Source organism: Ornithorhynchus anatinus, chromosome 4 (assembly GCF_004115215.2).
Source record: "Ornithorhynchus anatinus isolate Pmale09 chromosome 4, mOrnAna1.pri.v4, whole genome shotgun sequence".
NCBI lineage: Eukaryota > Metazoa > Chordata > Mammalia > Monotremata > Ornithorhynchidae > Ornithorhynchus > Ornithorhynchus anatinus.
Window position 1 is genome coordinate 48,398,068 of NC_041731.1, and position 15,484 is coordinate 48,413,551.

The 15,484-nt window shown below is 40.2% G+C and overlaps 1 protein-coding gene across 2 annotated transcripts in view; it reads left to right on the top strand.

The window, feature by feature from the left end:
- The window catches only part of GARNL3 (GTPase activating Rap/RanGAP domain like 3), a 160,870-nt gene that overhangs the window by 107,497 nt on the left and 37,889 nt on the right, over nt 1-15,484 (top strand). The window contains exons 14-20 of one of the 2 annotated variants that reach the window (XM_029062881.2): nt 3,261-3,306; nt 4,655-4,761; nt 5,976-6,091; nt 6,928-6,981; nt 9,417-9,521; nt 12,449-12,523; nt 14,406-14,517. In XM_029062881.2, coding sequence (XP_028918714.1) covers nt 3,261-3,306; nt 4,655-4,761; nt 5,976-6,091; nt 6,928-6,981; nt 9,417-9,521; nt 12,449-12,523; nt 14,406-14,517 — 615 coding nt within the window. The remainder of the gene's footprint in view (nt 1-3,260; nt 3,307-4,654; nt 4,762-5,975; nt 6,092-6,927; nt 6,982-9,416; nt 9,522-12,448; nt 12,524-14,405; nt 14,518-15,484) is intronic. The other variant, XM_029062882.2, reaches the window with a different exon arrangement.

Here is a 15,484-nt window from a genome sequence, read left to right on the forward strand (position 1 = left end):
ACCTTAATCATGCTTTGAAGGTGGGGAGTGGGTTGGTCTGGCATATAGTAATGGGAAGGGAGTTCCAGGCTGGTGGGGAGGATGTGGGAAAGGGGTCGGCAACGAGATAGACAAGATTGGGGTACAGTGAAGTTACTCAGGACTTATTCTATCTGTTGCCGGAACAATTCCCTTCACATCGTAAAATGGAGTAGTTGGTAATGTAACCCTTGGGTTCTTTGCTGGTAGAGAAAAGAAAGCCCCGATCACAACTTCAGGGTCATTTATTCACCCCTCTGACCTTAGAGCATCACCATCACATACAACAAATCCCTCCCTTTCCCTTCCTTACCTCATCAACACCAAGGCCAATCAGTGATCCTGCACCACCCAGCTGGAGCCTGATCTCTGTAAAGGGGGAAAGTGAGGTGAGGGCCTGACAGAACAGCCGGGGGAGTCCTGAAGCCTAGTTGCTGGGAGATTTTCCTCTGGGATTCTTACATTAACATGAGGTGTGAACTACATACAATTTCCAAAATCAGTGTGTGAATACCAGGAAAGATTACATTCAGACTTCTTTATAAATAAAAGAAGAGGAAAGATTTCCTGCAAGGTAGTTTTACATCCAAAATTCTAGATAAGGCTAAGATTTAAACTATTTTAGTTATAAACAGATACACGTTAACTTAGAAAAATGATTTTAGGCCGTTTGCCTCAAGATTAGAATCCTTTAATCAATTTTTTAAGTTTAAAAATTGGCCTTAATGTGGTGGAATAGAAGCTTTACTTCTGGGCAGGGAATGTCAGTATTTATTGAGTGCTTACTTGTGCAGAGCACTGTACTAAGCACTTAGGAGAATACAATACAACAATAAATGGGCACATCCCCTGAGCCCAGTGAATTTACAGTCTAGAGGAGGAAACAGACATTAATATAAATAAATTATAGATATGTACATAAGTGCTGTGGGACTGTGAAGGGGATAAAGGAGGCAAGTCAGAGCGATGCAGAATGGATTGAGAGAAGAGGAAAAGAGAGCATAATTTTAATTTTGCGTACATGGAGAGGGGTGGAGAAAATGAAAGTGTACATTAAATGAAAGTGTACATTGTGAAGGAAGAGAGAGCTTCTCAGGAAGACTTTTCCAAGGTTTACATCCAGAATTGTGGCAAAGCAGTTTCTATAGCCTTATTATGTGTACCACCTCTGTTATATTTAGTCTCCCAAGTGCTTATTACAGTGCTTGTCACATAGTAAGAGCTCAATAAATATGAACGACTAAATATGATTAGATTATGCAGCATTTATGTACATATCCATAATTTATTTTCATGTCTGTCTCCCCTGCTATATTGTACACTCCTCATGGGTAGGGAAAATACCAACTCAGTTGGATTTTACCCTCCCAAGCACTTAACATTGTGCTCTGCATACATTAAATGCTCAATAAATACCATTGATAGATTGATTAGATTGTGTTCACTTTTTATCAGGTTGAAAAAATTCCTTTCCATTTCAGTATAAGGAGGGATTTGCTAAAATGCAACAACGGCATCTTGCTAAAAATTGATCTAGGGTATGGGTGAAAGAATCATAGTCCCTGGAAGGGTCCTAGAGACATTATCTAGCCCAGCCCACCCTACCTCAGCCCAGCAGGACAGATAGGGATCTAATAGTTCCTTAAAAATGACTCCAGAGTTTCCAGTGGTCATAGTTTCCTCACCCTGCTGGACCTCTTATCTAACCAGGCAGACAAAAATTGTATAAATACAATGCAAGCAAGAAGGAAAAAAAAATACAACTAGTAATAGTACGAATGCTGGAAACTCCTTGAGGGCAAGGAGTTAGTTTTTTGCTTTTACTTTTATTTCTCTTTTTTATTTCATTTTTATTTGTAACAGCACAACACTGTGCACATAGTAGGGAATCTATGAATGCCACTGATTGATTAAAAAATATTAAATAAATGGAGTACAAATGTTGATATATATAAATAATGCGAAGTCTCTGTGATGGAGTGACATAACCAGAGAAGGTGGAAAATTAGTTGGGAAATGCCTCTTGTGGGAGGTAGGTTTTCAGGAGCACTTTAAAGATGGTGATAACTGTGGTCTAGGAGATTTGAAAGGGAAGGGAGTTCCAAGTTGAGGGGGGACGGGCATGAGTAGTGGATTGGAGACAGAAGAATTGGGAGCAAAGAACGGTAGGAAAATCAATCAATCAATCAGTATTTATTGTGCATTTACTATTTGTAGAGCACCGAATTAAGCACTTGGGAGAGTAAAATTACATCAGAGTTGATAGATATGTAGACATGTTCCCTGTCCACGAGGAGCCTAGAGTCTAAAGTGAGGAGGCAGACATTAAAATAAATTACAGGTATGTATATAAGTGTTGTAAGACTGAGGGTGAGTGAATATTAAGTGCTTAAAGGGTACAGATTGAAGTGCAAAGATAATGCGAAGGAAGAGGGAGTGGGGGAAATGAGGCTTAGTCAAGAAAGGCCTCTTGGAGGAGAAGTGATTTTAATGAGGCTTTGAAAGTGAGGAGAGTGGCAGTCTTTTTTATATGAAAGGGAAGAGGATTCCATGCCAGGGGAAGGAAGTGGGCAAGAGGTCAGTGGTGAGATGGATGAGATTGAGAGCAATGAAGAGTGCGAGATGATTTGGAGGGGATGAAGGGGTAAAGCTATGTAAAGAAAGAACTATTGGAGAGCCTTGAAGCTAATGGCCAGAAATTCTCTTTGATGCAAAACAAATTTCCTCTCGTTTGATTCTCTGTGGAGATGGAGAACAACTTGCTGTAATCAGGAGGATGCTGACCATGCATTTACTTAATCCCCTCTTTTGTCTAGGCTAAAAGAACCCATTTCTTTTAACCTGTAAGTATAGGATCTATTTTCAATCCTGTTTTTGTCACTCTTCTTGAAACTCCAATATCCCTAGATTAATTTAAAAAGAAAACTTACACAAAACTAGACTTAATACTCTAAGAAGGTTCTGATTAGTGTGGAGTATAGTGGCTGGATTACTTCTCAACATCCCTGCATCTGAGAACTTTAAAATTCAGTTTCTGGTCAACTCTTAACTTTAAAATTCAGCTTCTGGCCAACTGTTACCGTCAAGTATTTTTCTGCTATAGTGGGAATTGCAATAAATAAAACTACCTTTTATGTCAGTAACTTTAATGTATTTCAAAAATATCCACCTTGTTGAAAAAGCAAACTGATTGATATGAGCCTTAAAAAAGACTTGAAATTGTTCTTTAACAATTATGGCAGATATTTTTGCCTTAGTGAGGTATAATCAGCAAAACAACAACTACAGGTAGGTAAACTAATTGAGTTTTCAATTTTATTTTTCATGGTTACACAGTAAGCGCTCAATAAATGCGATTAAATGAATGAATGAATGTATCTTTGAATTATGCTCAATTGAGTGGTATGTGGTTCAGTAAACTGGCATTTGAATGGAGAAGCAACGTGGCCTAGTGGAAAGACCACAGGTCTGCCAGTTGTTTGCTCTGTGACCTTGGGCAGATCACTTAACTTCTCTGTCTGTTACCTCATCTGTAAAATGGGGATTAAGACTGTGAGCCCTCTGTAAGCACTTAGTACAGTGCTTCGCACACAGTAAGTGCTCAATAAATACAGTTGAATAAATGTGAGACAGGGACTGGGTCCAACCTGAGTATCTTGTAACTACCTCAATGCTTAGCACAGTGCCTGGCACATAGTGAGGGCTTAGCACATACCATTAAAAAAAATAGATGGCTCTATCAGATTTGTGATATCGAGATTTCATAGAATCCCAATAACAAATTCCACTCAAATGCTTAGGAATTTGAACAGTCTAAAATGTCAGGTGTTAAATGCACTCTCCCTTAATGAAAGTAAACTTTTATTTTTATGTTGATCAGACTTTGGAAATCAAAGGATTTTGGGGGGATTATGACACTTTAATAAGAATGCAAATCTGACCTGGTACTTTTACAAAAATAGGTTTACTCACTATTTTGAGTGCTAGCTGGTTCACAGGCATCAGTGATCTTTAATTAGTATTCATTGAATCCTTAGTTTCTTTTATGGGACTTGCAAAGTGCTTACTATGTGCCAGGCCCTGTGCTAAGCCCTGGGTTAGTTACAAGATATTAAAGTCGGACATAGTCCCCATCCCCCTCATAGAACTCACAGTCTAAGTAGGGGGGAGTAGGCTTTAATCCCCATTTTGCAGATGAGATAATTGAAACACCGAGAAGTTAAGTGACTTGCCCAAGGTCACACAGCAGGCAAATGGTGGAGCCAAGAATAGAACTCAGGTGCTCTGAGTTCTCTTTCCATTAGGTCACACTGCTTCTTAGCTTTGGCCTGAAATTCCAACTTGTTCCTTTCCACTAAGCCTCACTGCTTCACACTGTGTTCTCAGTGGAAAGAGGTAGAGGATACCCTGTTGCTGCCCTGAAGACATTCATGGCTTATGTTAGGGAAGATAAACACATAGCAAAATTAATTTTAAGCAAGGTACAAATACTAACCATGAGGGAGAAAATGTCCCTGGGCCATGTAGGTCTGAATGATTGTCCGTTGCCAGTACCTACCTGGGTATGTATAAATATTACTTTACAGGGGAATACAAAGCTAAACATATGTAAACAAAAAAATAAATATTTCAACAGGCTGAAAATATTTTCAGAAGAAAGTGTGCCTCTTTTTGGTCCACCTTTGCCATCCCCACCTGTGTTTACAGATCATCAAGAATTCAGGGACTTTTTGCTAGTGAAATGTAAGTCTTATTTTGCAGCTATAAAAAGCATTTTGAACCATGTTTCTGAAATTCTGAGTGTATTGTGTCTTTTTGCATCGAGACTGCTTACTGAAAGTAAATTGTGTTTAAAAAATTGTATGTTAGCCATAATACATTTAGGATTGCCATTCTTCTTACCTTGTTGAACACCTATGCCCACCTGTTTAATCAGTTTGGTTTGGGGAAAAACTAATCAACACATCTAACTATTCATTTAATCCCATCCATGCATTTCAGTAGAAAGTTAAAGGCAAATGCTGAGAAAGGATTGGAATATCTGTACTTAGAATTTTTAATAATGTGGAAACATATACATTTAAAAAGGCAAATTTTTAATTACAAACACCAATCAGAAAAATGTTAATTTTGGGCACCTGAAGGATGTAAATATTTCAAGTGCATAAAGGATTGTTTCTGTGATAGTGGAAAAAAAAAATTATCATTTGAGTTTAAAGTGAGTTGAGAAAAACGAGACCAAAAAACGGCAAAAAATAAAATGGTTCCATTTCAGTATAATTGACTTAAGTGAATTTGAAGCCAAGCCAGTTAATTTGGCAAGATCAGAGTTGCCAACTCCTTATTTTAAACCCAATGGCTTTACTGTGTTGGGGTTTGGATAGGCTCTGTGGCATGAGAGGTAAAAGGAAAAAGGAAAACTTACTTAGGAATGAGTAGGTGGACACACAGTCACATAAAAATCCCACAGATATTCTCACCCAAATGCACGTGGCTACAGGGACACACAGGGACAGGGGTTGGAGCCTGAAAGGGAGCCTGATCCTTTTGGGAGGGTTTAGATCTTGGAACTGTATATTGAATCCAGGGATGAGTGACAACTACGGTCCAAAGTCCCGCTGTAGCTCCACATTGCACCTGGCCCCCTTCTTACTAGGAGTGGAAGAGTGAAAAGCCCCCCAAAACAGTGGGGACAAAGCTAATGGCCATTTTTTGAGCTCCCTAGGTGTATTTTAGTGCTCTGTTAGAGGAGTGGTTTGCAGTTTTCTAAGGAAGAAAGACAGAAAACAACATAAATACTGATACAACCTAAATTGTTAAGTGGCTCGGAATAGAAGGTAAGAGTAATAGCAGCTTTAAGACAGACAGGTGTAATTGAGAAGAACTTTTTGAGGAAGTGATTTAACAGCATCAAATATTCCCTTTAAAGTTTTCTTTTCAAACCTTTTGTATTTTAGTGATAAATGGTGAAAAAGCCACCTTGGAAACCCCAACATTTGCCCAGAAGCGACAGCGAACTCTAGACATGCTGATTCGATCATTATATCAGGATTTGATGCCTGATCTACATAAGGTAAAACTGGGAATAGCGGGATCTTATTTCACTATTTTTTTCTCATTTGAACTGGATTAAGTGAACTCAATTCAAAAGTCAGGTGAACCTTAGTTTGAGTAAGGAAGTAGAATTATTTGACATGTAAGGCTCATCCCTACCATTTTGATATAAGGAAGTGATATCTTGGCATGGACCTTAATTCTCATAGGTATCGTCCTCGGGCATTGCTTTGACAGTGTTTTATAGAGCCCATAGTAGAAAGCAGCCATGCATAAGAATGTAAACTTCGGTGAACTAGGCCTAAAAGAGAATAGATGCCTGACAAGTAAGAACGTTAAACAATCACCTACTAGTGTTGCACTTCTTGGGACAATTCAACTCTTATTTGGTAGGTACGTGATCTATGCAATACTAGAAAGTTTGGGTTTTACTGGCAAAAAAATTTCACCTTTTTTGATAGTATCTATCCAGTGGGACAGAGCCTAGAACAGAATACATTTCCTACGGTAAGACTTAAGGATATTGAACAAAATTGAAATTATTTAGCCATTAGAGCATGCTTATTTAGAACAAAAGAATGGTAGGGTAGTAGGTATTAAGAGTCTTCAAACACTCAAGATACGTTAGTTACAGCAGGAGCTAAAACTTGTATTTTGCAATAATTCAGTCTATCATTCTGATGTAAAAAAATTCTGAGAAGATAATCTTTTATTCTCTAGAAAGCATTGTAATCTCAGGCCTTTTTATTCCAGCAATTCCTTTGTTTTAAAATACTGGGGGGACATATACTCTGTACCCCTCATTTTACTCTTGGGTGTTCATTTCACACCATCTTCCTGTCCAAATCTGTATAGGGACAGGGAGGAGAAACAAGAAAGAAAAGCACAAACAACAAAATCTGCGAGAGCGTGAGTCAGCATGTTTTTTCGGTGGAGTGCCGAAAACACCGCTGTGTTTCCTTGCAGAAATGCTAGCAGTGAAGAATGGTTGGAACAGGGGAGCTGGATGTTGGCATGTGATCTCTGGCCATTTAAAAGAAGCTGCCCCCTGCTGCATGAATCTGAGAGGCTCTTCTAAATTTGCGACTGAGGGGAGAGAGCTCCAATGCAAACTTGGGTGGCTCCTTTTAAATAGCCACCTCCTATCCCACTGGAGGTGTACAGGAGAGGTCAGTTGGCCAGGGATACTAAATGGCCAATTTAAAAAGGCATCCCAGAAGTTGCTTTCAAAAAGCAGTGTGGTATTACAGTGCTTGGCACAAAGTAAGCGCTTAACAAATACCATCACTATTATCATTATTTTTATTTCCAGAACTCATCTCCCAAAATGGGTTGCCTAGGAAATTCACTGTGGCCTAGTGGAAAGAGCTTGGACCTGGGAGTCACAGGACCTGGCCTCTAATCTCAGCTGTGTGCCCCCCTCCAGCCCCCCCACCATTTTTTATGGTATCTGTTAAGTGCTTACTGTATGCAAGGTACTTGTACTAAGCACTGGGGAAGATATAAGCTAATCAGATTGGATGCAGTCCATGTCCCATATGTGGCTCACAGTCGTACTCCTCATTTTACAGATGAGGTAACTGATGCACAGAGAAGTGAAGTGACTTGCCCATGGACATACTGCAGACAAGTGGTGGAGCCAGGGTTAGAACTCGGATCCTCTGACTCCCAGGCCCATGCTCTTTCCACTAGGCAACACTGCTTCCCTTGCCTGCTGTGGGCAAATCATTTCACTTCTCTGGGCCTCTGTTTCCTCATCTGTAAAATGGGGATTCAATACCTGTTCTCCCTCCTACTTAGGCTGTTAGGGAGGGGGACTGTGAACAGTCTGATTAATCCTTCCCTACCCCAGCACCTAGTATAGTGTTCGACATATAGTAAGAACTTAACAAATATCATGATTATTAGCATTACTATGGGAAAAAGAAGATAGTTCATACCCCTCAAAAGCTGGAGTAATGTAGAGAAATGTGGGAACAGGGCTGCCCAGATTGTCTCTTCAGATACTTCACCTTTCTGGGAATTTCAAGCACAGACACTCCTCACTATGCAATACAGACAATGTGATGAATTTTCCTAGGATAAAAAAATTAACAAATTTGTAAATGCAGTTCAACATAAGCCTTTCCTTGTGATGTTATTGAATTTTTGACCTCATGGAAGAGTGGCTTCTCCTGTCTAGTTAATATGAAGGGAAGGGAATGGAGAGGAAGCTCTAAAATCACTGTGTCCTTTCCCCTCTTCGTGTTTAGAGTTTAGAGACATTGAAGGAGTCCCTAGAATGTAAACTCCCTTCAGTTCCCCAATCTGGTCCTTCTGCTTAAGGTTTAGGTGTGTCTGTTTTGGTTTTTTTTGATTAGGTAAACCTGATTGCTGGGCAATCTGATTAAGGAAGCACATGATTAGGAAATCACATTTAAAAAAATCAGAATACGTCTCCTTTGGTCTAATATGTCAGTGGGAAAAACAATTCAGAATAGAGCATATGGCTCTAGAGCAATTTTCCAGGATTACATATTTTACAAATATTAAGGGCTGCCAGTGTAACTAGAGGCATCCTGTTTTTTAGGATCAGCTTCTCCCTAGGTATATTACAGAACACCAGTAGGAATGAGCACTAAATGAGGGAATAAATGTTCTAAAGATATATAGGAATCACCCAGTGCTGTGTTTCTTCTTACATAGCTACTTCACCTAGTGATAGAGCTAACCCTACACCTGGACAGACAGGGGCCAGTGTTGAGCTTGGTGCGGCTGAAGCCAAACCAATTTCTTTCCTGTTTTTTTAAGCTATTTCTGGCTGGGTTGGGTCATGGCATGGCACTTGGGTACTGCCACCCATGCATGACCCTTTTGGGTGGTAGTTCCAGTGAGCTGATGGGAAAACACAGGAAAGCCATATCTGTGTAAAATTCCATGCATGTGCAATGGCTTTATCTGGAAGGTAGGCCGGAATCCTCCAAGCTTGCTGATGCCCAGGCTGGAACCCCCAGGTGCTACTCTCCAAGGCTTTCATTAAGCTTGGAATTATCTTGACATTGTGATCCCTGCAACTGATAAGTTGGGGCCAGACTTAAGTTTGCCCTTTGCAGTGTTGAGCCTTAAATGTACATTTCCAATGAAGTAATGCATTCAAAAAATACACCTGCCCAATGGAAACTCAGATACGGTTCAAAGGGAAATTCCTGGGATTGTCTAAAATAATGAAGATTTAAATAAATCTTTTTTAAGTGTCATGCAAATTATCTCATTTATAATTGACAAAATAATTCAATAAGGTTAAGAGAGATGACCTTGCAATAGTATTGTTGATTCAGTAACTCATTTCATTTCATTTCATTTAGAACATGCTTAATAGAAGATCATTTAGTGACGTCTTACCAGAATCACCTAAATCGGCACGGAAGAAGGAGGAAGCTCGACAGGCAGAGTTTGTTAGGATTGGTCAGGTGAGTTTTATTTGGAATCTCTATAACCAGTGATTCAATTGTGAGGTTTGTGTATTAATTGTTGGTGGTGGTGACTGTGTAATTGTATCTATTATACTTTCTGTGTGCAGAGCACTGAGCTAAGTACTGGGAAGAAGTTCATGGTTAAAATTAGATATGGTCTCTGACCCCTCCAACCAAAAAAAAAAAAGGTGGTTCACAATCTAAGAATAAAGTGGAGAGAAGGAATTGGCAGTCAGGTCAAAGGGAAAGGTAAAACAATAAAAATCAATCAGTCAATCAGTGGTATTTATTAAGCCCTTAATATGTGCAGAGCATTGTTCTAAGATCTTGGGGGACCACAATAGAAGAGAATCAGCAGGCATGTTCCCTGCCCATAATAAGCTTATAGTCTAGAGGGAATACAGAAGGATCAGAAAAGTTAAGGGGCAATGACAAATATAGGAGCAATAGAGTATTTTGGCTAGATGAGTAAGGTTCAGGCTTTTCATGGGCTCAGCCCAACAATCGTAACTATTGTCAGAACTGCAGCCTTCCAAACATTCTCAAAATTAGCAAACCCTCATGCTGATGTTGGTGTTTTCTCCCCTTCCTGGGCTGGAGAGAATTGAATGTACCAACAAGAAATGCATATGCGGTGCTCAGGGCATAGGCAATACCAAGGAATGTGCTTTAAATGCCTAAGCTCTTCCTGCACGTGCTACTTCTCCATCCATCATTCTCTCACTCCCTGGCACTACCTGACTGTCCAACAGAAGTGGGGAAGTGTGGGATTGGAAGAGTGGTGCTGCACTGCTGGCAGTTATAGTCTGGGTCTTGAACCCTGTGGTACCTTCACTTAAGAGAAGCAGCGTGGCTCAGTGGAAAGAGCATGGGCTTTGGAGTCAGAGGTCATGAGTTTGAATCCCAGCTCTGCCACTTGTCAGCTGTGTGACTGTGGGCAAGTCACTTAACTTCTCTGGGCCTCAGTTACCTCATCTGTAAAATGGGGATTAAGACTGTGAGCCCCATGTGGGACAACCTGATTCCCCCGTGTCTCCCCCAGCGCTTAGAACAGTGCTCTGCACATAGTAAGTGCTTAACAAATACCAACATTATTATTATTATTATTATTATTCTCTGCAGCCTGAGATTCAGAGTGGATAAAGTCTTTTTTAACTCATCTCTCATTGGAAAGTCAAGGCTGCAAGTGACCCAAGAAATTCTTGGGTCCCATTTCAGACCTTCATGTAGATTGGAAAGAAGATTGGCAGAGGAGACTGGGAGGAGAAAGTCAGTGGATCTTTTTAGGAGGGGAGACGTGGAGATGGAAAGAAGAGGGCTAGTTGAAAGCTGGGCAGAAAGAAGACGATGTTAATAACTGTGGCATTGTTAAGTGCTTACCATGTGCCAAACACTGTTGCTAACCACTGGAGTAGATACATGATCATTAGTTTGAGGACACAGTACCTGTTCCACTTGGGACTCATAGTCTCAGGAGGAAAAAGAACAAGTACTGAATCCCTCTTTTACAGATGAGGACTCTGAGTAACAGAAGTTAAGAGACTTGCCCAAAGTAACATGGTAGGCAGGTGGCAGAGTCAGGATTATAACTCAGGTCCACACTCTTTCCACTAGGCCACGCTGCTTCCCAACAGGTGAGGTCCCATAAGAGATATGAGCTCGGATCTCTGGATGCAGAGTCCAGAAGAGGTGTAAGAAAGGGTCAGAGAAAAGAGAGCCAGGAGGTAGCCATGGTCAAAAAGGGGAGAAATATGGAGGGCTAAGGAGAGAGGAGGAAATTGTCTATGAGAAAAGAAGCCAGGGGCAGTAAGAGAGAAGAAGGCGGAGAAGGTGAGAAGTAAAGAGAACAACAAGTAGTAGTGGGGTCGTAATAATGCTTATTAAGCACTTACTGTGTGCAGAGCACTGTTCGAAGCACTAGGAAAAATACATGGGGAATATTAGACATGATTCCTGACCCTCAAGGGTATCACAATGTGAGAATAAGGGAGGGGAGAGGAGGTGGTCAGCAGACATATCAGGAATGATGAAGCAATAAAAACATAGAAACATCAGAAAAGACAACTTTATGTAGTAGGAGACATATGGCCAGAAGAGCATTTTGGGGCTACAGGCATCTGAGTCCAGTAGATACAACTTTCCCAATGTTCTGTGTGTCAATATTGCCTCAGGCTGTTCCTGACCCTCCTGGCTTGAGAAGAAGGGACCGATGGGAGGAGTCCTGGTGGAATGAGTGGGTTACCTCTTTCCCACCCAGCAGGCCCCTAAGTATCTGGTCCAGGGTAATGGAGTGCTCTGTCATGCCATTGCTTCCTCACCCTCTGGACTAGAGAAGAAGGGGCCGATAAAGGGTATGAGAGAGGAAGAAGACAGGGATTAGGGAGGATGACTGAGCAATTTGGTCATAGTGTTATTTACTGAGTTATTGGGTTCTGAGTACTGTACTAAGTGCTTGGGAGAGTTCTCAGAAGCAAATCCACATTTCCTCGTCCTCACGGAATTTGCAGTCCAATGAAGGAAGACAAATAGCGGGAGTGGAAGGAAGCAAAGAAATTAGTAGTAGTGTGCATGTTAAGGTGAAGTAAAAGAATATTACAGAATTATTGTCGAAAATTCAATTGAATATGCTTTTTCCCTAAGTGCCAAGGATGGGTTTAAATTCATGAGTCTCAAAAGCAAGATGAGAGGAAGGGAAATAGCCTGGTTGAAGAATGTGTAATTTTTACTTGTGGGAAATAGAGATTCCTCATGTTCTACCTTGGTATCATTTGAATTTTATTATTCAATTTTAGTAATGCAGCAGTTCAGGAACCATGCAATTATTTCCCTTTCCGCATTGAATCTTCTTCAAATTGTAGCTGTTTATCCTTCTGTCATTACCCTGACTAAGGACACACTTTAAAAGAAATCTCTGTCCTGTTAAGGCACTGAAGCTGAAAACCATTGTAAGAGGGGATGCTCCAACTAGCTTGGCAACCTCGGGACTCTGTAGAAAAGAGGTGAGCTTCCGTTATTTTCATAATGAACTGTGAATTTATGTAATTTCTCTCTTGTGATTGAGAAAATTTGAATAATTCCTGCAGATATGGGAAATAGAACTGCTTGTCTGCTTCTAGGAATGAGATCAATAATATTGAGTGGAAGTTGTACTAGTACAGTCTTGTCCTTATTATGCTTATGCCACATTATGCCCATGAGCCACATTAATGGGCCACAGGTAGGAATCACATCCAAGATATCTTACCAAGGAAGCTCTTACAGAGCATCCTGGGCATGAGAGTGCACCCATAGTAATAGGGCAGAGGTTGGTCCAAGGTATCCATAGGTACTGGAACTAAGCAGCCACCCTACTGTCACGCTCTGACAGAGATGCTGTTGTTTATGAGCTGGTGATTTGCAAAATGTGAAAATAGAACTGAACGTTATTAAAAGCTAAGTCAATGTGTGAATGCAATAAATGTTCCATAGTTCCTCTCCTGTAAATTCCAATCCTTTGGCCATTTGCCCTGTTGTGTCTAGACTAGTTGCTCTTCCCTCTTTGTGTTAGCAGATGCTGTAATGTTTATACTTAACACACAAGCAGCATTTGTGTGTGTTATGGTTTAGTTGACTTTGTCAATGTGAATCACTCTTACGATAGCCTCTTTCTTAAAGAGGTTTTGCTTTTGCCTTTATTTTATTTGGTTTAACTAACATGGCTAATCTCAGCACTACATCATTTCTTAATTCTTTTAATAACTTATTTACTTAAGGGAAAAAAATGTAGTGACCTTCTTGATGATTTCCAAAAATACCAGCACATCACTGAAGGTATTTCCAATAGGACCTAAAATGATGTTACCACGGTACCTCCTCCTCCTCCACAACCTAGCCACTTGTAATAGCCCAAGTGGCATGGAGCTGTTTGCATGCACCAGCAATTCTTGAGAAACAATATCGAAAGACTGAGAGGTTTGGAACTTGACATAGGGAGTGATGCTTACCCAAACTTGAAAATGTGATTGGGATTTGGATGCATGAAATGGAATCGGCCAGAAGGGAGTTTATTAAGCTGATTCCAAGTACCATTTCTCAGCAGTATCAGAACCCATACAGCATTTCACCAATGTAGCATGAGATATTGATGATTTGCTGCTGTAAGCATCAACTCTCAGCTCTGAGACCCCTCTGAAGGCAGATGTAGTGGGACAACTGACTGACATTATAAATTTGAAATAAAACCTGATCCAAGTCTTGAGGGAAAAAGGTCACGTGGAGGAAACATTGTAAGAATGTGAGTGCCTTGACAATTAATGCTTGATACTTTACTCAAGCACACTTTTGCCAATTATCTGTGCTTCCCTATTGTACATTAGATCAAGAAACTTAGATTTTTTCGGCAGTGTCTAAAAAAGGACAATTTAAGTATTCTAAGCCTCATGATTTATATATAGTTTAATATTTTCTACTGAATCAGTAACACAGGAGGTGGAGTTTTTAAAAATATGCATGGGGTTTTCATTCAGTGATGGTCCATGAATTAAATGCCTTTATAATCCTCTGAAAATGGGTCTTGTTCACCTCATTTCAGTGGAGAGAGAGAAAATTATCCGTTGACTTTTCTTCTTTAGAAATCTGAGAATTGACATTTTGACAGTAGGGCAGTATATTTCATAATCACCAAAACCAATTAATTTCCCACCTCAACTGAAGAGAGTTTTTTCCCATCCGAAGGACAAACTTCTAATCCTTTTAAAATCCCCAAATGCAGTGCCGAAAATTCTGTCTTCTAAAGGTATCTGTGTTACTGTTTCAATCATTGTACTTTACTTTTCCATTTTAAAAGCTTTAGTCTGTTTTTTTCTGGTCACTTATTTTTCCAATACTTGTGTTGTCTCGTAGCCTTGGGAGCCCCAGTGTTTCTGCAATAATTTTCCTCATGAAGCTGTTTGCGCAGATTCCTGGGGCCAGGCCTTGCTGGTCTCCACAGATGCTGGCGTCTTACTAGTAGATGGTTAGTGAGTAGTTGCTCATATAAATGTATCTATTTGTGTGACTGATAGAATTTCTGGGAGTGGTGAATGCTATTCAAACTACCCTTCAGCTAGGAAAGGTGTAAAAGCAATTCCCTATTAACCCACATTTAATAAATACTGAGTTCTTAAGATTGAGGTGTGATTGTTTTATAGATTTCTCACTTCCCTTTCTGGACACTAAGGATTTAGGAAGAGATACAAAATCGTTTTAATGGAGCATTTATAAATGTCTTGAAACTGAAATCCCCAGGTGAATATTAGTCAAATTCATTCTTTAAAAGTGTGTTGGTAGGGGTTTGTAGCTTCCCAATACACTCAGTTTTTTTGCAATGAAGCTTATCACTATACATTTTGAATGGAATGTTCTTACAGAATTAGGAAATAATCTTTTGACAAGGCAAATCTGGTGAAATAGAATATTATTGTGATGTTATAAGAAATGGTGTGTGTGTGTGTGTGTTTGTGTAGGTGCACACGTGTGCCCTGCGGATCAAGACACAGAGGCTAACAATGTAAGCTTTCCATTATGTGAGGTTCATCGAGAATTTAGCCCCCTTGTTATAGAGGAACTGAATGAATGGAAAAACTCTAAGAGTCATAAACATCATTTTGTAGATCACTGACATAGGCCCTGCAGGTTAAAGAGCCAGAAATCTTCCATCTGGCCAGATCCTTGTCCATCCCTTGCTGTGGTGTCTGAGTCTGGTCCAGGTTTATTTGGGGCCAGACAAAGACTTAAGCCTTATGAGAATGGAGTAGCACTATTATGCATGTATACTGTTCACACATGCACTGCTACTTTTAATCCAGGGACTTTTACCTCGTGGGACAACCGTATGTGGGCAGTAGAGCCCGAATTACTTCACCTTAGTTCCCCTGACCATAACTGGGAAGACAGGGGGCCAGGCTGGGACACTAGGGCTTCAAGAAGAACCAGGAACAAAG